At 43.7% G+C, this 24,654-nt stretch overlaps 1 protein-coding gene across 2 annotated transcripts in view; it reads right to left on the reverse strand.

Annotated features, from left to right (window-relative positions):
- Nucleotides 1-674: 674 nt before the first annotated feature.
- frtz (WD repeat-containing and planar cell polarity effector protein fritz) overlaps nt 675-24,654 on the reverse strand; it is a 58,491-nt gene continuing 34,511 nt past the window's right edge. The window contains exons 21-27 of one of the 2 annotated variants that reach the window (XM_075674362.1): nt 17,311-17,374; nt 14,780-14,882; nt 11,199-11,344; nt 9,243-9,574; nt 5,793-5,863; nt 2,220-2,245; nt 675-1,541 (exon numbers count right to left, since the gene is read on the reverse strand). In XM_075674362.1, the coding sequence (XP_075530477.1) occupies nt 1,503-1,541; nt 2,220-2,245; nt 5,793-5,863; nt 9,243-9,574; nt 11,199-11,344; nt 14,780-14,882; nt 17,311-17,374 (781 nt within the window). In that variant the 3' untranslated portion in view covers nt 675-1,502. Of the gene's footprint in view, nt 1,545-2,219; nt 2,246-5,792; nt 5,864-9,242; nt 9,575-11,198; nt 11,345-14,779; nt 14,883-17,310; nt 17,375-24,654 lie in introns of both variants that reach the window. The other variant, XM_075674361.1, reaches the window with a different exon arrangement.

The raw sequence follows: 24,654 nt of genomic DNA on the forward strand, positions 1-24,654 counted from the left end.
TGTGATAAAAACCAATTAGAAAAAATTAGAATAGCACCAAGACGGTCATTTCACAACCTTCATTGCATAACTCAAATTTTCAATGGGGCCTGGTGAGGGGCTTTTTAAAGAACTCCTGTAGACATCAAATAACTTTAAAGAACTACGGACATCAGCTTTGCAGGCTGTGCCTTTGAGAGCCCTGTTTTAGAGCGACAATAAAGAGCAAAGCTTAGTTGGCCTAAACCGCCATCTTATATTATCAAAACATTACCCATGTCCATTCAGCAGGAAGCGTTGCTTTTTTTTTGCGGACACAGCAGAGGCCAACATTCTTGTTTTCAATTTTGCACACTAACTGCGGCACCCGCGGCGTAATGGTTACGTCAAGAGCTTCTTGGTATTATTTTCACATGTATGGGTTCCTGCCACACAAGAAAGGTCCACAATTAGGTGTTGGACCAAATTTTTATTTAATACCCTCACCTTTTTTTCGATATACACTACTATTTTGGCTACCCTTTGCCACATGCTGTCAAATCTACGACATCGTGGGTAACAGACGTGAGAGTTTTTAGCTGCCACTACTGCACTACTGCAAATATTTTGTTTTTGCAGTGTGCCATGGCATCCTCTCAGTGTAAGACAGAGCACTCAGCAGCGATTCCAGAAGCACAGTTTGCAGAGACATTACGGATGTGAAAGAGGCCGCAGCCATTTTATATTTTCCCTTGTTGAGCAGCTGCATGTCACGCACTTAACACTTCTGCAATGCTTATTAGTGTTTTAAGGGTGACACTAACTATATCGATGCATGTTGCCTTGTTGCATGGTACATGGCACAAGTGGGACGCTTGCTTCACAATACACTGGGTCTGGATGCAATCTCCTGCCTTCATCGCTTTTGAAACATTTAAAAAGAACTGTCTCCGAAATATTTTTGGGCACATCTTTGAGACTGCGATGCATGTAAAAAATAGAAGCAGCTGAAATTTCTACACCATCCAAATTTCAAAGTTTACAATGTGTGAAAGATCCTATAACGTCATCTGCTGGGCATGTTCTTACAATGCATAATACTGATAACAATCACTTATTCTGCACGCAAAGTCATTTTGCACAAACATGTAATGAATCATGAAATGATGATTTTGAGTATGGCAAAAGAAAAAAAAAAGAAAGGAAAGAAACAATCAGCCACAAAAATTCTACCGCCTTTTCTAAATGCAAAAATTTGATCATAATTGGTGCACCAGCAGCTGGAATGAAGTGTTTAAGCTTTGCAATGCTCTTTGACGGAAGCATAACGCCAGCAACTTCCTTTTGGGAAAAACCTAGAGCTTGGCCGAATCAATAGAGCTGCTTCTTGTATCAACCAAACCTACTTGACCCTGCATATGAAATCAGCTTCAGTACATGTAGCACAGATGAGAATAAATACACATATTTTCACAGAAAACCAGCTTCTGCGTTCTTGTTTTTGGTCATGATGTGTGGCCGTGGTCCTCACACTCCGTCCACTTCTATACAACTCCGAAGTGAACGCACTGAATGGCTTGACCCTGCTGAGGAGTAAGAATAAACATTGTGTGCAAATGTACTAAGTGTTAGGCATATCAGTAGCAAGTAAAAAAGATAATGTTGAAAATAGAGCAAGAAAGCTTTTGATTAGCAATGCAATCCCCACCAAGCTCTGCTGTAGTTTCAAGGATGAGCTGAATAGCTCTCCGTAATATTGAGTGACAAAGTCTCCCCAGCGACAAGTTGTTTTTTTTTTCCTTCACTAACATCATTGTTCTTTTAATACTATTGGTTATATATATATATATAAAAAAACATTGAAGATTACATACGAAGATGCAATAAACTTCCAACAGTGAGCACAGCAAACTTGTAAACGTGAAAGGGCCCTAGGAACTTTATTACATTATTTTTTAACTTCTTCCCAAACTCAAGAATATTGAGTTTGGGAAGTTTTTCAGGTGTACAAGATATGAACTGTTCTGAGCAAAAGACAATCTGTTTCAGGACGGCCACCTGAAACAAAAACCCTCTGTCACTGCCCCATATGCAGAAGGCTGCGCATTTGAATTATTGCTTTTCTTTGCTGCTGCACTGTGCTGGGGTGCCAAAGGAAACAGAAACCATGCAAATGCATGCTTCCACCACAAGTCCCGCTACATTTTCGGAACATTATCCTCCAGCGTTATTAAAAATAAAATAATTCCAACAGTCCTTACCAACAGTTCCTCACCGGATACGTCACCTAGAAGGAAAGGCATAAGTGCACTTCAGAAAACTTCATAAATGCCACTGCAATGACAATGCAGGGACACTGAAAAATGCAGCTTCGATTTCAGCTTCTTGACCAAACGATACTTCCAATGGAAATGGCTGCATACACTTAGAAATGTTTAAACACTCTAGGGTGTACCTTTGTAACACAATAAATAGAGAGCTTTAGTGTGTCCAGTACATCGGTATATGCAACGAAATTTAAGTAATACTGGTATAGGCGATCCTTGTAATGCTTTGTCTAACCACAATGCCTTATAGGTACATTTTCGTGCTTCTTGAGTGCGTTTGTCAAAAAGATATTTAAGAAGGCGATGTGTTTGCTATTACGCCACTGTTGAAAATTTGCACTAGAAACAAAGTAGGATACAACCAGTTACTTCAATAGCTGTTTGTTTGGTTCAGCTCCACACCACCAGGTGGCACCACCAATCTTGTTACTCACGTTGACACCTCTGCTAACCCAGTAAACCGCGAACGATACCGGAATACTCAATACACTAAAACTCTCGTACCATCTGTCGTGCTTGTGCTTCCTCTCTTGAAAACTCTCTGCTAGGCTTCTTTCCTGTGAAGAATGCTATGTCACACTGACAACGGGCATGCCATTTATATTACGACTGTTGTTTGAAGACAGGGTAAACCCCAAATAGTGCAAGCTTTTTCTAGAATGTACAATGAAATCATCTGCTTCAACGTTGTTCAGCAGAATTGTGGTCCTGTCGAAGGGTGCAAAAATTTTAATACACTGCATTCTGTCCTTAAAATGCTTGCATGCTACCAATTAACAATGTTCCTTGCCATTCCTGCATTCTTTAAGCACCCTAAAAGGAGTCGCACCTCAGCTTTGATGGAAAAGCTTTGACAGAAGGATCTTTCCTAACATCAGTGCCAAGCTAAACCGAAGACGGGGTTCATTAGAAGGGCTCAAGTTGGGGCAAGTTGGCTGTACACGTTGAACTGAAACGCGCCAGCAAGTTGCAATAATGCACGAAAAAGATGCACACGACACGTGGACAAGTGCAAACTAGTAACCAATTTGTTACTATACTTATATATTGACTGAGCTAGCAAAGTATCAAGCTAACAGAGTTCCTCGCAAAGTATCAAGCTAACAGAGTTCCTCCCTCATGCCCACTGTAAAGCCAGTCTGGAGATTATACAGACTGGCTTTAAGAAATGCTGCATATCTAACACACTCGAGTGCCGAGTGTCATACGCAAGAGGCATGTGGCACAAAAGGAGAAGAAGAGGACGATGTGCGCCGACCCGTCCGAACGGCACGAGCCCTCAAAACGCGTGACCCAAGGTGTGATCGGAGAAGCGGCGCCAAGGCGGTATTATCGACATGGCTCTGGGCCAAGAAGGTTGGAGCGCCAGCTTCGTACTGCCGATGGGACCCATGGAGGTTCGGACAGGCCCGTGACGCTGGCGACCCAGGGTTTGGCCGTCGACCTCGGCGCCGCTCGAGCGAGGCTCCCTGGACCTGCTGCAGCCTCCCACGGCAGTGGCAGGCACTCCAGGAATTGGATCCCCCTTCTTCGGCAGACCAGCACGGACGATAGTCCCCGGGGCTTCTTGTCGGTGCTCGGAGAGGCAGCAGCGGAGCCCAGTGTTGGGCTTAGTCAGGCAGGCCTGAGTGTAATGTCACCAACATAGTTCGGGACGCCGGCATCCGAGACGGAGGAGCTGGCCGGCCGATACCAAGGAAGCAAAACTTGCGGAGTCGGCGGGAGCACTCACGGTGACCAAGAGCTGACGCACATCGGACTTGGAGATACGCACCATGACTGAACTTTGTAAGAGCATTCTTTTTTGTTAATTCGCAGCCATAGGCACATCCGCACGGCCCCGAGATCAGTGTGACACCAAGGATGCCTGAGAAGCATCCAACAGGGTCGACTTCTCTGGCAGTTCCAACGGGGAAGTGCGCAGCTAGTGGCATTTCCTAGCGAGATTTAGTAGCCGAGCTTAAGGCAAATAAAAAGGCGGGTCATGTTCAAAGTTTCTTGTTTTTCTAAAAAGGTATTGATAGGCGTCCATATTTATCATTTTCTTGTCACCGGATAACATGTTAGATGCGCCTGCCTATATTAGAACCTTCTCGGTTGTTGTAGCAGATTCTGTCTGTTGTCCATGTTGTCGCAGGACCTTGTATAATTGGATTGCATGTGCGATGCGAATAGCTTACTTTCTGGAAGGTATGCGAGCACCAGCGATTATGCTGTAACCGTTTGTGAGCTATGTACAAATAGCCAATGCGTCTGACCCATCGATCAGATTTCGACAATCGATCAGTGTGTTACTTCTGTTGTTGGGCACAGGTTCGCCCAATAAAACGTTAGTTCCATGATCTGCATTGTGCAACTGCAATTGTTCACCGTCACTACAACGTGACAATATGAATTGACCTGTATTCGAATTATAATTTATTGTTTCTCGCCGAGTTACTCATAACAGGGGTCGACCTATACTCATGTTCGACCTATTTTCAAGTAAATAGGATAATTCAAGAGGTGCAAACAAACATGTTGCCAAAAGTGGCTCAAGTCAGTCTGATATGGGGCCTTGCCAGTGACTCCCTCCAGCACAATGCACATGGGTGACAATGGGTCCCCCAAGGTCGGGTGACCCATTGTCACCCGACCTTCATCTCCAAATTCCCACTTCACTCTGCCCCAAAATGTTGGGTGGCTGACAGAAGCCACCGCACCAGAAGATCGAGAGGACCGAGGATCAAGAGGCTTTGGTGAAATTTATGAGGCTCTGTACTAAGGCCTCTGAAAAGCCAACCACTTTATAAATAGTAAAGTGGCATCTAGAGAGGAAGATGATTTGAGTTGCTTTAGTAAATTATGCTTCGGCAATATAATAATAAAAAAAGCCACTCATACTGTGTTTTCTCACTTTGTAATGCAGAAAAGATGCCAAAAGGAAACAGAGGTCGTGCCGCCACCTTTGATTTCCTGCGTCACATTTATGTGAGGTCACGGATCTTGATGGTGTCTGTTCGGGCCTAATTAACTTGTTATTGATAAAGGTGGACAACACTGTATCCTAAAAAGAGTGAAAGGCTGAACTCGACAACTTTCTATAACTTTTTTCTGGCACCACAATGGCCAAAATATTAAAAATATACCTTGAAAGCCACAACGTCACACTGATTTGCCGGTACTGGGGCTCCGGTGTGAAATTCAAAAAATGAAACTTCTACCTTTATTCTCTCTTCTAATAATCATTCTATTAGGTTATAGCGAAAATAATGTTTCGAGAGAATAATTTATCAGTCCAAACTGATTTAATTGTTCCCCTTTAGTTTCCCTTTATACACAATTGCAGTCATCACACTGTGATGTTGCTGAGACCCCTAACGAGAGTTACACATAAGGAGCATCACTTTTTTTTTACTTTTAACCAACAGGAGCAAGAGCTGCCTTAGGACTTCATATACGCACCATCTGCACCTAATGTCTTTTGCTTTATGTGCGCAACAATGTCTGTTGTATTCACGTACGTACCGTCAAGCGAAGCCAGGTTTGCAGCAGCGGCTTGAGCTCCAGAAGGTGAATGCGGCACAGCTCTGTGATGGCTGTTTTTGAAACGAGAGGCACCACATGTTTCATTGTAGTCATCGTAGACACAAAGCTCCTAGGGAGCACACAGCATTAAAGACAAGCGCACTAGACTGAGAATGGCAGATTGGCCTTTCAGAACTCCTTCAGCCCTCATTATTATCCTATTATTAGCAAGAAAAGTCAAGGATGTGCTTTCTTTTTGAACTTAGCAAAGAACAGCAGTGCCTATGGCACCATGGTGATGCCACACATTTCACAGCATTTTTTTTTTTGCTCTGAAATTTGCAGGAAAAGCCTGCAAAAGCTGGCCAATTGAGTTTTGACCTAAATTCAAGTACAATCGCATTCCTACAATCGCATTTCCGCAGCTATTGGCTAGGGTTGGTCAGATCTCGCGAAAATCTGCGACACCGAGGAAAGCCAACGTGAAAATTAGGGTGGTGTTATCACCTGTCTTTCAATTCTTTTGGCCATGCAATGCTTCTGCTCATGCAAAGGTTGACACATGTTCAATTAAAGCAGAATATATTAATTTAGCTCAAGTTAATACGTTTCCATGTAAGTTTTAACTAATTAATAAAGTTAATTAATGGGAAGCACGGACACAGAGTTGGTTGGCACTTCTGTCTCATTAGAATATGATGATTGTTGTTTCCACGCACTGAGCAATCGTGCACTGTGGCAAAGTGCAGCTGTAAGTTACATCTAGCAAACTTCCTGATATCATCGCACCTTATATTTCCCACTGCCCTCAACTGTACTCTCCTTCCGTTGCCGCTCATTTTGTTACCATGACAGTCCATGATTTGCCGGCTCTATGCACTATGTGATCTGCCAAACTATTTTTCAATTTCAACTAGAATAGTGTCTACACTTTACACTACACGTTAAGCCTTCTCTTTGTCATTAAATCAGATTAACTATGTATTGCTCATTTACGTGTGATATAGGGCGCAAATAAGGCAGCAGAGGGAGAAAAGAAGAGTCTGCAAAGAGGAAACATGAAACGGACACAAAAAAGATGAAAATTTATTTGCAGGAAGGCCAGAAGTGACAGAACAGCAAGATGCTGAAGAGTGCATACAGCAGGAATAACAGAAAAAAAGTCAGAAGAGAAAAGGGGTGGGGGAGAAACAGAACAAATCAAAGTGCAGAGTGGAATGGTGATGTCAGAACAGCAAAAAAAAAACAGGCCCTACATACTGAAACAATTACTTTTTCAATAACTTCACTCCTGCGTGGTGAATGTTCTTGCACTACCCCTCACTGTAAACAAAATGCCTACCTGGTGTAGCCTTCCCGGACAATCACTTTTGGGGATACATTCGCTTTTGCGAGATTTCGCCTGACTAGTGCCAGATGCGTCAGTGTTAACGAGTGACGGCATTTTTGACACTATGACAAGCAGGCTATTGTGGCACTGTCGGGAACGCTGTGCCAAGATAGCCTGCTGCAGGAATGCGAAGTCTGGGAAAAGTGAACGTATCCTTGAAAGTGATCGTCCAAGAATACTGTCCCTGATGTCACAAAACTTCTGCTGCCCATTTCGTCACTGCACTGGGCAATGAAGCAACACAATAACAATGACAAAGAGGTCCCCACAAACTTCCTTCATGCTGTCCATCCTCACGGCCTCAAATAATCAATGACTGCGACACGTCTGAAAGTGACCATACCAAGATGCATTTGCAAAATCACAACTTGAGAAAGCTTTGGCCCTGCTTCAGTTTCTGGCGTTTGCCAATCCAAACACTACAGGTTGTGCTCAAAGATACCCAGTTAGAGCCTGGCAAGCGTTTCAGGTGGAGGTAACCAGAATATATTTTCAGAAGACCTTACAAAAGTTTTGCTTCGGTGACGTGACATTCTTATGTCTAAGCAGAGTCTTGATCTTGTTTTTAGAACTTCATGATGGCCGACAATACCTTTCTTTTTTAAAAAAAGGCTGGACAGCAACAACCCTGGAGAGTTTTAAAAAAAACACTTTCTCTGCCCGCTCCCCTGGCGTTTCGTGTCCAGCGGGTTTCTTGCCAAGCATGCTCGGCAGGACAGAAGGGAGAGGCGTGGCAACATGCGAGTACAGGGAAACACAGGTGTGGAAGCGCACTGTGCGGTAAGAAGTTAAACACACAAGCCGTTGCTCAATAAAAAATAAAATGATTCTGCCTTCATTGGTAGGCTATAAAACTAGGTCCAGGCCCCAACCCATTCTACTCATTGCATACGAGAAACATATATACTGCTTCCCACTGAACCTTTCTACTCCTTTCCTCACACAAGCTAGCGCTTTGAGATGCCTGGCACGTACGTCACATTGCATAGCACCGATTTACTAATAAAAGTGAGGGCACACTCACTTCCCAATCCTTCCCTAGCAGAAACTAGGGCTTTGAAACATGAGACGACATTGCACCACCTTAAAGGGGCCCTTAACCACTTTTTATCGAAGTGGAGAAAGACATTTGAAGTGAAGATAGGCTACTTCAGAACCACTTTGCCGCAAAAAGTACTTCAATGCGTTCAGCAGAAGCGGAGTTATCTGCAATCAAACATGGCCTCAGCTGTGCTCCCCTTCCTCCTCCATTGCCTTGCACTACGAAGGCTACGGCGGAGATGTCACCGTGGCGTGCAGTTAAAATTTCCGATTTGGTGGCTATGCCGTGCTAAACGTAAGCCAAACGCAGCTGTCCTCAGAGAGCCGCAGTGCGCTTAGCCACTGGACTCGTGGCGGCACCTCGCGGCGGCCGCGGTGTAGCCGAGCGCAGCGACCAATAGCAGCTGCGTATTGGAGTGTGCTTTATGACGAAATAGAGCAGACAAAAAAGAGCGAGGAGCATGGGGTTTTTGAAACGAGAGCGTTTGAGAAAAAGCTCCACGGACCGCGTACAACAGCAGAACTTGGCTGAGATGTTCACAACAGCTTATGCTACCCACGGACTACGTTATTTCACCGAGCCCGAGGGGTGTTTCAGGGCCCCTTTAAGGACTGGTCTACGTCAGAGACAGAAAGGATGCACCCAGTGTTGTGTTAACACTACTATACATGACAAAAGCGAGACGTTCGTTTTGCGACAAAGTTCGTGCACAGCTGTGCAGTAGCTGCACAATACAATGCCTCAACAAGAAAGTAAAAGAACACAGAGACAAGTACAGTATGGTACAAAACACTATAAGCTTTGCTTACTTTGACAATCTTCCCTATTGGTTTCTGTATACTTAGTTTTTTTTTCCAACTAGTTTGCACTCATATAAACACAGGCAATCCTTATGCCTTAAAATACTTGTACACAGCTTAGCTAGATCGTCACCCTTGACATGAGAGTGCACATTTTTCTATGTTGCCTGCGGCGATACATAACTCTGAAAAAATTTGCCACTGCTGAAAACACCCACTTGTAGGCTTCGGATCCGATGGAGCTCAGTTCTGTTGGAGCTCTCCTTGGGTCGGCTGGCTGGATCCTTGGAATCGGTCTGATGACAGACTGCTGCATTGTTGCGGAAGCCAACATCTGCGGCACCAGAGGGTCAATGATTGGCACGGCGACCCGCACGCCTTCCGACGTGCACTCGTAGTCGTCGCTCAGGTCGATGAGGTCTTCCTCTGCCGCTTGCGTGACCGGCACTGCTCGTGGTGGCGGCCAGTGGTAACCGCTGGTGCTGGCACCACTGGCTGTGAAAGCAGTTGGCATGGACGGTCGCAGGTTCGGTGACTGGCCTTGTGGAGGCTGAAATGGTGTTGTCAGGAGAGAAGACCATTTTTTACACTCTGCAGCCAAAGAAACATTTCCATCAAAACTGTGTCACTTAGGTGCTATGAGGCTTCATTGGCCGGTTGTCTTGAGATGCTCGGTTAACCACTCCATCTGTGAATCAATGCACTTATAAAAGGTACTTATGTGGGCATGTATGGATGCCAAGTACACCACAGTTGCTGAGACGGGACGTGTTACATTTCCAAGATGTGCAGCACCAGATGCAATATCATCTTGCCTGCCCTTACCTCTACGTGCCTGTCCAGTGCATATGTGCATCCTGTTGACAAATGCTTTGATACTTTGACACCCCTCATTGAGTATGTACTGTGTAACCTGATCGCATGTCATCAAACGCTGCATTTGATGTAAGCTCTTAGGAGTAGAGGGAGATTAATATAGAATTTGATTGATAGTTCAAGGCCTGTTTGGGGAAGTGGGTAAAGGGATGGAAGATTGAGAGAAGTATGGCTCGTAATGGAAGCTTCATATGAGCAGCTCTGTGATGAATGAAGTGTCTAGGATTGCCAATCGTACCGAATTTAGCGGGACAGTCCCGACTTTTGTGTAAATGTCCCGTGTCCCGATTTGACCAAGTCGGGGTGGCCAAATGTCCCAACTTTTGCTTTTTTTTTTCTACTCAATAAAAGTAAGTTGACCAGATATCATTTTTAGAATGCCTGACAGCTCGTCTGCAAATTATTATTTTTTTTTGTGTGTGTCCTGTTGCATTGTCATAAACGCAAGGGCAGCTTCATTTTTTTTTTTTTGGTTCTAGTTTTGTTGCAGGCCCGAACAGTTTGCAATAACTCTATCTGTACTGGTAGCCACGTTAGTCAAGCAACTACACTTCATATTTCTTGTTGCAAATTGTGACACAATAGGACTGAAACAATTTGATTAACTTTGTTGCATGTAAAGACTGGTCGCTCCTGGCATTGACAGGGTTGGTCGTTGCCAGCTTCTCAACGCACCTTGCCCCCCCACATTGTCCCGACTTCATCCACTCGAGAGTTGGCAAGCCTAGAAGTGCCCCACATTAGCCTGTGGTCAGATCCTGTCCCCCAAAGGATGCCACTGCTTTGGGGCAGGGTTTGTCTTGAAATGTCTTAGACCTGAAATATTTTTTCCAAGTAGAAATTGTATTGGCTGCCTTCTTGAATTTTGGATCCTACCTAAGCTCCCCCCCCCCCCCAGCCCCGCCTCAGTGTTCCGTGTTTTATGCTCAACGTTTTGAGGGGCTCTGGCTCAGGAGTATATTTCAGTAATTACAGCAACAATCTAAAATTAGCAAATTATATCTATTAATTAAAAAAGCTGGGACATTGAAGCGGATATGTTATTTGGCACTGATATCGCTTCTTACACAACATATCATACACTTTGTTTTTCTTTTCCTTGCTTTCCTGTATGCCCAACCCTGCTGAAGCTTACTTGAGGTTCAAATAACATGAACTCACCTTTTATCTAATCTGCTACGGAAAGTCCTCCCAGCTGTTTTTAATTGGGGCTTGTGCATGCCCGTCTGTCCCAAGTGCAACGAATATGTTCATAAACGAGAAACTTAAATCCTCTCTTGTTCAAAAAAAAAGTGTACCAATCTTAGGCGACCAGATTCCGAAACACCTGTGGCCCCAGAGCAGGATGCCACAGCCATAGCCACAGCCGGACTGCAGCGGGTCCCATCGTCGCTTGAGCAACAGTCGTCGGTGAGCTCGCTTGATGAATCACAGTCATTTGAATCTGCACAAGGTACAAGCGAGTAAAAACACAGTTGTTCTTTAAAGCTAAATGTGATTCCTAATGCAGACTAATGGGCAAGAAAAAGAATAATTACAATCATTCACACAGAATGATATTCAGTAAGGCAGCATTACTATGCATTGAAACACAAACAGGAAAAAACTAATCAGGACACCTGCAAAGCATAACCAGACTGATTTGCTAACACTCCGTAGCTGGTCACTAAACATGATGTAGACCTAAATGTATGTTTTAGAACTTAAATTACACCACTGTTATATGTGCATGCAGATCTGGAAAAATTGCATTCCAGTTGCATTCAAGTTGCGTACGAATTTATGCTAATGGGTACATTACTGGGGACATAGAAACAATGAAAAAGTGAATGTCAGATGTTAGAGCTGTTTACATCATTTACATTTTTTGTACCGCTTGCACACTCTGCATAAAGCTTCTCTGTATTAACCATTTGCTGGTTGCCAACATGAATGCATACTCATGTTGGCACCCAGCAGTATAAACGAATTCATATTTATGAATACTGTACACAGCAGTGAGATGAAGGGATGCTTGGTAGGTGCTGCCATCTCTTGGAACACACAAAAGACTTATGTCTTGTGTCTCCCCCTTCCAGAAATGTGAAAGAAGACATTTTTACCCACTTTCACGCTCAAACCTGTTTACTTTTAGTTTTGGATATTGGCACACTGACTGTATTCTCGTAGAGGAACCCACAAGTTATTTTATAGTCCTTTGCGCTCTGGGAAACAACAGTGAACGTGCACATGGTAGATTGCTGTCAGGAGCACACATATACACCTGTGAGTCAAAGCACGCAAACTATAAGCCAAAAAAATAAAAGACCATAGACTCGACAGCCTTATGTGTATGACTGCATTAACGTAAGCTGCTTTGAGTGACCTACCAACCTCGGTCACAGGACTGGCTGAATGTTTACAGAAGCAATGGCCTGAATTGGTTTTGGCTTGAATGACACTCTGCACTGCTGAGTTTCCGTTGCCACTTTATGCCTCTGCAAGCGGGCGAATTCACCTAAGTAGTAGTGGTAGCCAATTGTAATGGTGGCTTTTCACAAGAAGGAATTGCCAACATTTTTAATTCAAAGCTGATGATGGCGCCAGTCATGGTTATGACTGCGCTATGACACTCTGCACTGCTGAGTTTCCGTTGCCACTTTATGCCTCTGCAAGCGGGCGAATTCACCTTAGTAGTAGTGGTAGCCAACTGTAATGGTGGCTTTTCACAAGAAGGAATTGCCAACATTTTTAATTCAAAGCTGATGATGGCGCCAGTCATGGTTATGACTGCGCTAATTATGGGTCTATATTTATTTAAGACACTGATGCAGGCAGCCTGTCCAATGATGATTCAGTATTAGCAACAACTTCAGTGACTGGACGCTTTAGCAAAAGAAAGCCTTCCGTAACAGAAAAGTCTTCTGGATAATCCTCATGCCTGCAAAATTTTTTTAAACCAAATAAAATCTCTAATCTTCAGTGCAAATGATGATGCATTTGAATGGTTTCTGGGCCAATAAGCATGAAAGCATGTTTAAAAAATGTAGCACTAGAACATGAAACACAAGAGGTGAGATGGAAGCATTACACACATGACACTCTGTGTTTCTTCTTTGGTGTCCCAGCTAGAGCTACATTTTTTTCAAACACACTTCCTGCTCTCAGTAATTATTTCTGAGCAGAAAAATGCTTGTTGCACTTGTACTGTCATGCAGAATGTGCCTCATGCTATACAGAATAAGCATGCAGTACGAAACGCCCAATACGTGGGCATGGCACACAGTGAACAGACGGAAAGATGTGGCCTTAGAAGCATTTTTGTATTTAGGGTAAATACAATAAAACCCCATTAACTCAAGGCTATAAAAATCAGAAAACATTTCTGAATAAGCCGAGTTTCGAGACAACCGAAATCACGAAAATAGGCGCCCGGTGGCCATGCACAGTCTGCGCAGAGCTTTTCCAAAATGGCGGCCGTAATATTCTCGGTTGAACAGTTTGGCTTGACTTGGAGCAGGACATACTGGCGCCTAGGAGCAACACTGTTATCATGCCAAAACAGCATGCATGGTCCCGAATCAGACAAATGATCACAATGCAAGATTGGAAGCCCACAATCCGAGGAGTTCAAAACTGCCTCCAGATGTGCAAAAAGTTGAGGTTGATAATTTCTGCAGCACTGCGAATTCCAGACAATTTTGCTTAGAAAATCGAAAATCAGTTACGGAAAAGCACAACTGTCACACCTTCAGCAGCGCCCACCAGTGCCAATCTGCTTATGCCACACTAGTGCGTGAGCATGAAGCGAATGTCCCTATTGATCCACAGCAATCTCACTGAAGCTGCTCTGTGGGCTCAGATAGTAACCTGGTTTAGGAGTAGTGCACGTACTGATTGCACCTACTCAAAAAGTGCCGATCACCTTGCTGGGGTTCACAATTGATACGCCGTAACCACATCGATGCATCACTGACAGCGTCCTAAATTAGAGGGGGTGGGGTAGGGAGAGAGACTTGACTCCCAGTTCACCACTTTTGTGCGAGGCCACGATGAAGCGGCAGTCTGAGTAGGTGAGTGAGTGCGCAAAAGCACCGATGGAGAGAACGAACAATAAGCTGGGAGCGCGGCAAGTGCGTAGGTGCGCTCGGCCCCGAGTGAAAAAGGGCAGGTAGAGAAGCTTCTCCGGGAATGATGTCAGGGTCTCTCCTGTCAGAGAGTGCTCAACCTAGAGCCACCGCAAGGCTCATGCAAAGGTTAGTTGATGCAGTTATTTGCAAGTTGCTGTAGTAAAATATTTCTGTCTTCACTTGTTGATGATACTGCAGACGGGCACAAAGCATGTAAATCCTTTGGTCAGTGTCTTCTGCGGCGTTTTCACAGGCGAGATTTTGAGACATCAGGAATGCAGCACAGGGACTTTTCGAAATACGGGGTGAAATACACACGAAGTTGGCATCACGGCGTGAAAGATTTCTGCTTTAACCCCAATAAGTTGAAGTAACGAGAGTTTACTGTATACAGCACACTGCTTTTGCCAGCGCAGCTTGGAGTAGACGTGGCAGCTTTGAACGCTTTCTGGGCTTTATGATAAGTGTGCTTTGTGTTAAATGTCAACAGGCGAAGTCAAAACCTGATAAAGTCCTTTGGAAGACGGCAGCCACATGAAAGGTATACTAAAGAAATACTATGTAACACTGCATTACTAAATTAGGCTTCTACGATACCAATATGGCCACCACTCCTACAGTCACAGTAAGGCTTACATACTTGCAAACCTATCAACTTGAAAATTTATAAAAACCATATGGAAACGATGGGAGTAAATGGGTGAAGGCACAAGGCAGCTTTTGCAATGACTAGTGTACTAACATAAAGAAATGCACGTCTTGGCACTTACCGCAGTCGGACAGCGCCCGGCTTGGCTTCAGGGCATTGGCGCGTCGCAGGGCAACCTCCACGAGACCAGTTTCTCCCTTCTTCTTTGCGATGTTGTGCAGGTCCTGACAGAAAGAAAAGGTCAGTGACGTGGCTGAAGCTGCACATGAACACTTGCAAACGCACTTAAACCTCGGTGTAATGGAACTTCAATACAGTCGAACCCACTTATAATGATACCGGTTTTAACACTATATTGGATATAACAATGGAAGCTGCTGCATTGTCAACTTTTGTATGCTTTCTACGGTGAAATAACCTGCATACTACAATGCCCCCATGCCGCATTATTGGTTATAACAATGAAGTCTGGCTGCTGGGTGTCTGTGCCAAAAGGTAATGGAATGCGAAATCCTTGAAAAAAAATTAACGAGAGAAATTCGAGCCGCTGCACAATCGAGATGGCTGTCGCGTGCTCCAGCCTTCTCCGCATTGCCAGCCTCGTGCACCTCTCTCACATCGCCTTTACATTTCTTTGAACACGAATGAATGGCGCCCATAGCTCTACGCTGTGTTACTCTCCGAAACATGATTCGAAGGACTGCGCCAACGGCGCTGGTTCTTTATTCTATGGTGCTGCTCCCAGATAGCTGGCTGGTCCCACATTCTGTGCAGTTCTACCAATGGATTAGGTCGAGTGTGCTTGTCATTGTTGGGTGCGTCGAAGTCATTCCTGGCCACATTATCTTTCAGATTTGTTTGACTCACCACCGAAACAGAAGATGGCTGACCTACCCTCTAATCATCGGCAGTACATGATGTTGCCAGTGAAAAGAAAGCGCACTGCTAGAGATTTGGAAACGAAGTGCTTCTAACCAACAAGGCGATCATCGTTAACGTGCTTGCATTGGATAGCGACGGCGACAGTGATGGCAACAATGACAGCGACGACGCGGTAGAGGCAGGCTGCCTCAATGTTGTCCTTGCAGGAGGCCCTGCAGGTGATTCAGTCCCTCCAAGGCTTCATTTTTGGGAGAGACCTTCCGCTACACTACGTGGCATGCCCGAATGCCTTGGAGAAGTATGTCGGCAAGCTCCGCGTAAAGCAGGCAAGGCTGACGGACATGAGATTTTCTCATGCAAGCCAGTGAGCAGTACGTGGCAAGATGCTTGTGGCGATCTCGCCCCAGCGTTTCTTCTGGATTTATGAAGCTGAGGGGCTGCCGCAGCAACCTTCTCGCATTTTTTAAAAGGCTACTAGTGAGACCAGCAAAGCACTTCCTCGGTGAAGCTTGCATGTCACTTGCAGGCCGTGCCCCAATTTGCAGTTATTAGTTATCAGAGTGCACAGGAAGCAGAGTTAAATAGTTAGAGTCAACACAATCAGCAGCCAAATTGAGGAAGATGGCGGGGTGGGACACTGGTGTCCCCACCATTATAGTTTTCTCACAACAGCTCTGTCATCCCCTTATTTAGATTTTTTTTTTCATGCAACCCCTTCATAACAATTATTGGTTACAACAATGGAATTTTCGTGGCACTTGAATATTGTTATAAGTGGGTTCAACTGCATAACAAAATCATCAGTGTAACGAAGTACTAAAGTGTTTGTAAATCCATGTTTGTAGAACATTTGTATTTTTAACCTAAATATAATCGAGTGTGTTTATGCATGATTTCAATGTAATGAAATTTCACTACTGCCACAGAAGAAGACTGAGGCAATAAATTGAAACTATCATGGTTGCCAGTGGTCAAATGGCTGAATTACATGTGGTAGTCTGCAAATGCACCTTTCAAATCGTGTGGCATGTGACAGAACAAGACCAGGAAAGCAGAGAAGCATCCCTAACACAGAAGAAAGATTGGCTGACAACTGTACTTCTTTAATTTATGGTAATAAATTTTAATGTAGCGAAATTTCTGAATATTAAAGTGAACTGCTGACTCTACTGACTTTGTTATATCAAGGCTTAGCTGAACCACTACACAATCTGTACATTTCCTACAAACAGCACCTTTCATCTGGTCATCTATTTGGAAGAGCACACAGGGTAACCATAGCATATAGTCAATGTCCCTAAAGTATCTTTCAATGCATAGTTTTGCCACTTTTATTCTTTCCTGCCTTGAACGCTCAGTAAAGTTACCTTTGCAAGGAGTACTACATCCATAGTATGATCTCACCAGCCCTCCAGCTGGTTTCTAGTTCGGTGTATTCACCGAACTGCATTAATGTTATTAGCCGAGGTAATGTAAGTACCAGAAATACATGAGGAGCACCTAGGTACTACAGACGTAAACAACACTAACAGGTACAGTTGGACACAATAGGTTGTTACATGGCGTTTATGAAAAAAGCTCAATTGCTACAAAGCCTTGGCACATGGCACTGAATCCTTGTGTAACACATGACACAGGAGACCTGCTACTACTTATTCAGCCCTGTCTTGAGATGGTTAGCCGCTTGTTGGCCCAATTTTATTTGGTCACCCATGCTTAAGCTCAAAGATGCCATGCCGACTCACCCCAGACAAAGATAGGCAGCCTTACCATGAAGAGATCCCAGTATCCCAAGTCAACGGCCAGAAGAAAGGCCTTTTCCAGTCTGTCGAACCTGGCAAAGGCAATAAGTGCCAGTGCAATGAGTGATACGATCGCATGAGTGTGCTGTGAAATCCTTAGAGAGAAACTGCATAAACTGAAGAAAAAAGCACAACGCTGACTCCACGACTAAATTTTGTGCCGGGCAGTGAGAAATGAAACTGCAGCCAGCCCAAGCAAACAAACATAGTGCAAACGGAGACGCCACACTATCCAGCCCCCATGACAGACGTACTTTCCTGTAGTCGTACGTATCTTTCCTCACTATATATTGGCAGCCGCAAGCAAAAAAGTCAAATTAATAAATTTAAAGCGATTTAGCACAAGCTGCAATTCAATGTGGACTACCTGTAGTTCATCAATGTGCATTGTAACATCATCAGTTAAGGAAAGGAAATGTTAATGATGTAAACAGTGTACCAATTTAAGTGATTAAAATAAAAAAGTAAGGCATTTCAACTTAGCAGAAGACATGCACCACAACGAAGCTACAACACTTGATTCTTCCTTTTCAAACTTGACCTTCACTGGAGTCTATAATAAATGTGGAATCGTTGGTTAGTTGATTATTCATATTCAGGTGGGAACAACGCTAAGGATTGTACGCATTCACATTGTACATTGTGGGTTCTCAAATGTGCTCTTGGGACAAAGCAACGGCAACACAGTAGTGCAAACCATAGAGTTTCATATTAGTATACCTAGAGGGAAATCTGGCACTGCGATCGTTGAACCATCATGGGAATGATGGGAAGTACAGGCTTCAGATTGGCATTCTGTTGACTGGCGAACTAGTCTACAAGTACCTTTTTGGCAGTTTTGGTTTCGCTCCAAGTGTATATGCTATAACCTGCAGTGGGACAGTGCAACGTAAAGCTCTCTGCCTGTCTTATGTTGCTCGAAGTGGCGATAGCGCGCTGGGCCAGCGACTGGGACGATCTTTGTGTTGCGGTGTGGTGTCGAAGCCCTGACGAGAAAGCGACGGCATTGTAAACGTTGAAAGAACATGTTTTGAGCGTTTGGACCTTGGTTTGTTAAGTGTGTTAGGTTGGCGCTGTAGCATTGCATGCTTTATGAAACTTCAGAATAGGAAAAGGAAGGCACTACTGATACAATACATATACAGTTGTACTTCTAGTGGCTTGACAATCAAATTTTACTGAGGGCTTCATTATGCATTGCTCGTTTATGTGCTCATTGAAATGCGTGTTTTAGCACTTTGAGAACACAAACTTACTTGTGGTAGGAAAGGTTGCTGCTTCCTGGCTGTAGCCTAGTGTCGCAAAATGGGTACGTGCAAAGCCATGCCGTAACGCTTCGGACGCGGTACGTCAATATAAAATATGATGAAGCATACTCGTAGGAGGCCACTAGCGTCCTAGCTAGCACTGCAGCAGATGTGATTAAAAGTACTTGAAGACGTCCAGCAATCATGACAGCCAACGCAGCCTTTCGAAAGAGCGAGAGAGTTCGCAAGTGCCTGTCGTCTGCGAGAAAAGTCTCGCATTTGCAGCGAGCAGGCGTCGTAGCAGACGACCCTTGTAGCATTCCGCTCAAGGGCGCAACACTTACTCACAATACAACATTGTTATTTCCATAAATACCTGATGAGTATCTTTATATAAGTACATGCACGGTTGTTATTGCTATTGCAAAAATAAATAAATAATTATTCTTTGGCGTTAAATCGGGAACAGAATCGCACAAGTATGCATACCCTGGTGTGTCCTGGTGACAAACCATAGTAAACCATGCTTCCATATCAAAGTCATGCAAAGTTTATGTAGCATGTTGCACATTATATAACATACTGCAGAAATAAAATTAGATTTTATACGATAATATTTGAGTCTAGCTTTGTTTACTGCGCCGCAAGCAAACACCACTAGTCTAAAGATTGAAGTCAATCCGAAGCCTGTACTTTGCATCATTCCCATGTAGGTTGAGGCAATGCTCATGAGAGCCCCCGTAGACACTAGCGCCACATTTCCCTCTAGGGTATTTATTTAGAAACTCCATGGTGCAAACAAACAAAAGGGCATTTATTACGCCTTCTATACAATATGGCCAGCTAGAAGACTCACAACCAATGGAATATGTCAATGTGAACGCGACTAATCGAGGGAGTCCGACTCACCACGACAGGTTATTGAGCGAATATGTTCACCTCACGCCAGACACCAACGCCTAATCATTCGAATGTACAGTCACACGAACAGTGGCCTGTTTGAACTATCATGTTTGTCCATCGTGGTGCCCCGCTCTGAAGCCTCTCGTGGGACAGTCCCACAGAGTGTGCCACCAGGTGCACGACAAGTTCACGCACTTCGCTGAGCCCAAGCCAAAAAGGAAGACACTAGTCTATTTTGCGCAACATTCACGCCATCTCTCGTACTATTCTGCAACTACACCGACCAGCGATAGCGCACAGCTCTGCAGGGAAAATAATATCAGGGGAAACATGACAGTTGAGCGCCCCCACACCATGTAACTTAGCATTGTTCCCACCTTCATTGGAGGCCTCCTGTGGTAGCTCAGTTGCTACGGCGCTCTCTTGCTCAGAACCCAAGGTCGTGGTTTCGATTCCCAGTCTCACTGGCCACATTATGAAGATTGAAGAATGCAAAAAATCTCATCCACTTAGGTTCAGGTGCATGTCAAAGAACCCCAGGCAGTTAGAATTAATCTGGAGCTGTCCACTAGTCTCTCATAGCTGCATTGATGCTTTGGTTTGTTAAACCCAAATAATGACTGACTTACTGACTGACTAAATGAATGAGTGAATGAATGAATGAGTGAATCAATGAATCAATTAAAATTAAATTATGGGGTTTTACGTGCCAAAACCACTTTCTGATTATGAGGCACGCTGTAGTGGAGGACTCCGGAAATTTCTACCACCTGGGGTTTTCTAACGTGCACCTAAATCTATGTACACGGGTGTTTTCGCATTTCGCCTCCATCGAAATGTGGCTGGCCGCCGTGGCCAGGATTCGAATCAACCAATCAATCAATCAATCAATCAATCAATCAATCAATCAATCAATCAATCAATCAATCAATCAATCAATCACTCAATCAAACCTTGGTCAGTGCTCCGTTTTTTTTCATAGGACCTTACTCAACCAGATGGGATTCCATTAGAGTCAAGATTTTAGCAAAAGCTGAAGGCACAGCCCCTTTCAGAATATTATCCCATAAAAAATTAAAAATCTCACGCTGTAGCCACACACAATAAACCCATGACATCGTGATCAGTGGCAGGACACATTCACCACATCCATTGGTCAAAAGCTACTGGCGACGGTCAAAAGAATTCAATAACACTGCGGGTACTATATAACAAGAGAGATATACAGAAACGTTTTACTTAAACACCAGAGTCATCTATGAATCTTAGAGCACGCAGCTTGCTAAACGCCTGCAAAAGTTGATTAACATTTCCACATACCCCCTCATTCAGACCGCTACAGCGTGCTCGTGGTGCAGAAAGTGTACTGCCCATGCAAGTGCGTTTACAGTGGCAGCATGCGAGACCTGCCACTATACTGAGAATGTACGTTGGCAGTGTGTGCAAATGTGCATGCAAGCAGGATTCAAACCGCAATATTATTGCACTTGGGACTTAATGCGAAATGTCACGGGACGCCCTCGGCAGAAATTTGCCTGGAGTGTCCATATAATTGCTATCGCAATAAAAATAATTTTCAAGCTAAAGGCTCAATTTGGGACTTCAGAACATTCGTTAAAAGCTACCCTTTGATGGGCCAAATTAAGCAGGTGCACTTGAGGGAACATGTGGCCACAGCAATCTACAGCAGTCATTAACGTGCATAGATGTCATGATTTAATGTGAAGGACAAGGACTAATTGAAGTTCCTGTGCAACGCACCTAATCGGGCAATGTCACAAAGGCAATTCTTGCACAACATAAATGAGATGGCTCTGCGAGACATTGCTATGAACTGCAATGTCTGAGCATCTCCCTGGTCATGAAACATGGAGTCATGGCATCAAATGCAACCTACGTATCTGAGAGTAACATAAATCCATGTGTTTCAAACAGCATGTGACCTGAAGCTAAAAATTGAAATTAAATCATGGCGCTTCTTGTTTCAAAGCCACGCCTTAGCCATCAAGTGTACCATAGTTCTGCATTCACCAGCCTCCAGGTGAATCCTAATCACCAGAGGCTCATCAGGAACCAAAATCTCGTACATGAGTGTTCTTGCATTCTGTTTATCATAATTAAACTGTCACACCAGGGATCGAAGCTTCGATCTTGTGTTTGAAGATAGATACATGACCATGTTTCATGCTCAGAGCATCTTAATGATGCTCAAAAGTCAAAGAATAAGGTCAGTACAGTGAAGTGAAGGACATGCTTTCCTGGGAAGAAGTCATGCAGCCATACCGAAAGAGGTTAGGAGGTCAGCCCAAGAGTTCACGCCGCGGCACTCTGTGAGTCAAGCAGAAAAGGAATTGATTCAGTGTCGCAAGTCAAAGGTTTCCTAAGAAAAAAAGACAATTTTTACATTTATTATGCACCATACAACACTAAAGAAGTGCTAAAGGCAAGTGAACAATCTAGAAAAAAATGCCCTTGCATGTCCAAAAAGAGAACTTGACAGTGGCACAGCCATGGCCTATGGCTGTTAATTTTAATGCTAATTAGTTTGTGACATCCTGAAATATGTTAATTAGCATAAGGACACCATGTTAAATATGTTATGATGTCATCAATTATATTGTTTAGGCTAGGTTTTAAGGCATTCTTGCTGCAATTTTGTGCCAATGACACCCAAGGAGCACGGTAGTTGGCAGGAAGTGACACTGAGAATGCTTGTCACTAAGTGTACGCAGCAGAAAACCAGCAAGAAACCTGCTCCTTATTGAAAAACGGAGGTAAACGTCGCTGGCAAACTCATCTAGCAAACACCTACCATATAGTTGATATGGTTCAGCCCAGTGCATCTCTAACCTTACCAATCTGGAGGCGAGCAGTGCAAAATAAAAAGACAAACACGCTGCTTTTCGTGCCGTTTGCCCTCAAGAATGGAATGCCAACTCGCCCCACAATTCCATTCTTCTGAATCTATGAAGTAAGCCCATGTGAGATTCTCAGAAAGAAAAAAATTTTTCCCTTTCATTAAACTTACTGAAAATTCGACGTGTTTCTACTGTGCTCCAACTTATGTTTGACATTTTGCACGTATTCAACACTACTGCTTGTTGAGAGGTGCTGCCACCTCTATGGAGTCGGCCAAAGTCATTTGAAATTGAATTGTCGCTTGCCGGGGTGCACGACTAGAGTTGTTGTACCCCCGAGCGCCCACTCATGCGGTCGCGTACATCGTCTGCTACTTCCAAGGCGTGCGATGAGGAGATGCTAACATTCTTTACGGCTGCTGCTATCATCTTTCCGGTAGCTTGGAAATAGCCCTGGGTGGCCGAAGTTCAGAGATACTATTAGGCTATCTTTTTCCTTGCCCTCACTTGCAGTCTACTTATTGCTGTACATCGGAGCGCACACTGTCGCAATTTCGGTATGGCCGCATGCGGTGCCACTTCCCGCAGCGACCTGCTCAAGCATTTCTTCTTCCGATTTGTTTCTGGCTTGTTCCTTCTTCTGATGAAATCTGCTGTTGGGACAACAAACTGACAGCCATGTTTTTTTCTATGGTATAAAGTTTGTAAACAGGGATAAGGTGCCTCAGAAAGGCTCGCCAGTCTTTCTGAGGCACCTTATCCCTGTTTACAAACGTTATACCACAGTGTGCTATTCCATCTTTCAGTCCACTACTTGATTTTGGATGTTTTTTTCTAGGCATTTTTCTCAACCTCTTACTGTATAGCATACTTGTATGCATACTGTTGGTGCCAGTAAAGTGTTTTCGAGACAAAATATTGCCTGCAATAATTTTTGTTGTATTCATGAGCTCTCAATCATTTCATACTACTGGAAACCGCTATAAAGAAAAAATTGACTACAGGCCATGGTTCTTGTGAAAGAAATTCGACCCTGACAGCGTTAATACGTACAGTCGACTACCGTTAATTGAACTTTTAGCTTGATTCAAACACACTGGAAGGTCCCAGTGAGAAACCATACATGCTAGCAAAGAAAACTCGTTTATTTTTTAATGCAAAAGCATACGACTTAGATTTATTCAACCTCTCTGAAACTTATAAAAGCCTGAAAACACAAGAAATTCAGCAGACAATGTGTTTACTGGTTCCCTACGTGATGACAGTCGCAGCTGCAACCTGTCCTGCGGTGATGATTACTTGCGCTCTGCCTCAGAATGCGTCTCTTTCGGCAATTTTGTCAAGCGTTGACGACAGCGTTTAGTTTTGTTAGCCACTGACTGATTTCGACATGTATAATTATTATGGTACTGTATTTAAGTAAACTGTCAACGACAACAAAATACTTCAAGCAATAAAAAAAATACATTTGAAGCTGTTTATTCTGCTGCCCTTAGTTAATTAAATCGACCAAAACTTGTGGTCCAGCGAGGTTCAAATAGCTGGAGTCGACTTGTACTTGCAAGCCTATATGTGAGTCTGTGAGTCCACCAGCTGGTTTGGACCACAAATTTCCCCAGTTTCAGGTATAAGGCTGCCTTCGACATATGGGAACTTGACCATCTGATTATTATTACACACTTGGGGGGAAAAGTGTTCAACACATTCCCATTTTACCCTTAGTGGAGCATTTCGCGGTTTCTTCATGGTTAGTAGCACCACAGCAATGTGAGCGTGAAGCTTAGAAATCTTAGGTTCGAGCAAATAATTGATTTGGTAACACATGGGAACAGATTAACGGCGCGAACCAAAGACTAGGACAAAAAAAAAAAAGAATGACAGCGCTCGTCCTGTAGTTTACTTTATCCCTGTATTTCACTCACACTGTTAATATGCTACCTGCTTTAGAACTATGTTTCACAACAGCACACCTAATGAACATACACAAACACGCACAAAAAAAAATAATAATGACCGGCACAACAGCCCCGATCCACAACTGAATATTTCTGACAAGAAAGATTTTTTCAGTATATACAGAGCCATGAAAACACAACACAGAAATATAGCGATATACAGTCAATCCTGGATATATCGAATTATTGTTTATATTGAACAGTTGTAAAATTCCCTTGAAAATACCATGCAAAAGTGTAGCGCTGTACTACGCGTACGACGAACTCCCGTTCACTGCCACATTATATATATTGGACGAGGACCACATCGTATGCACCACGACAAAGTTGTTCTTCGGAATACCGCGAT

The sequence above is a fragment of the Dermacentor variabilis genome, chromosome 11 (assembly GCF_050947875.1).
Source record: "Dermacentor variabilis isolate Ectoservices chromosome 11, ASM5094787v1, whole genome shotgun sequence".
In the NCBI taxonomy this organism is placed as follows: domain Eukaryota; kingdom Metazoa; phylum Arthropoda; class Arachnida; order Ixodida; family Ixodidae; genus Dermacentor; species Dermacentor variabilis.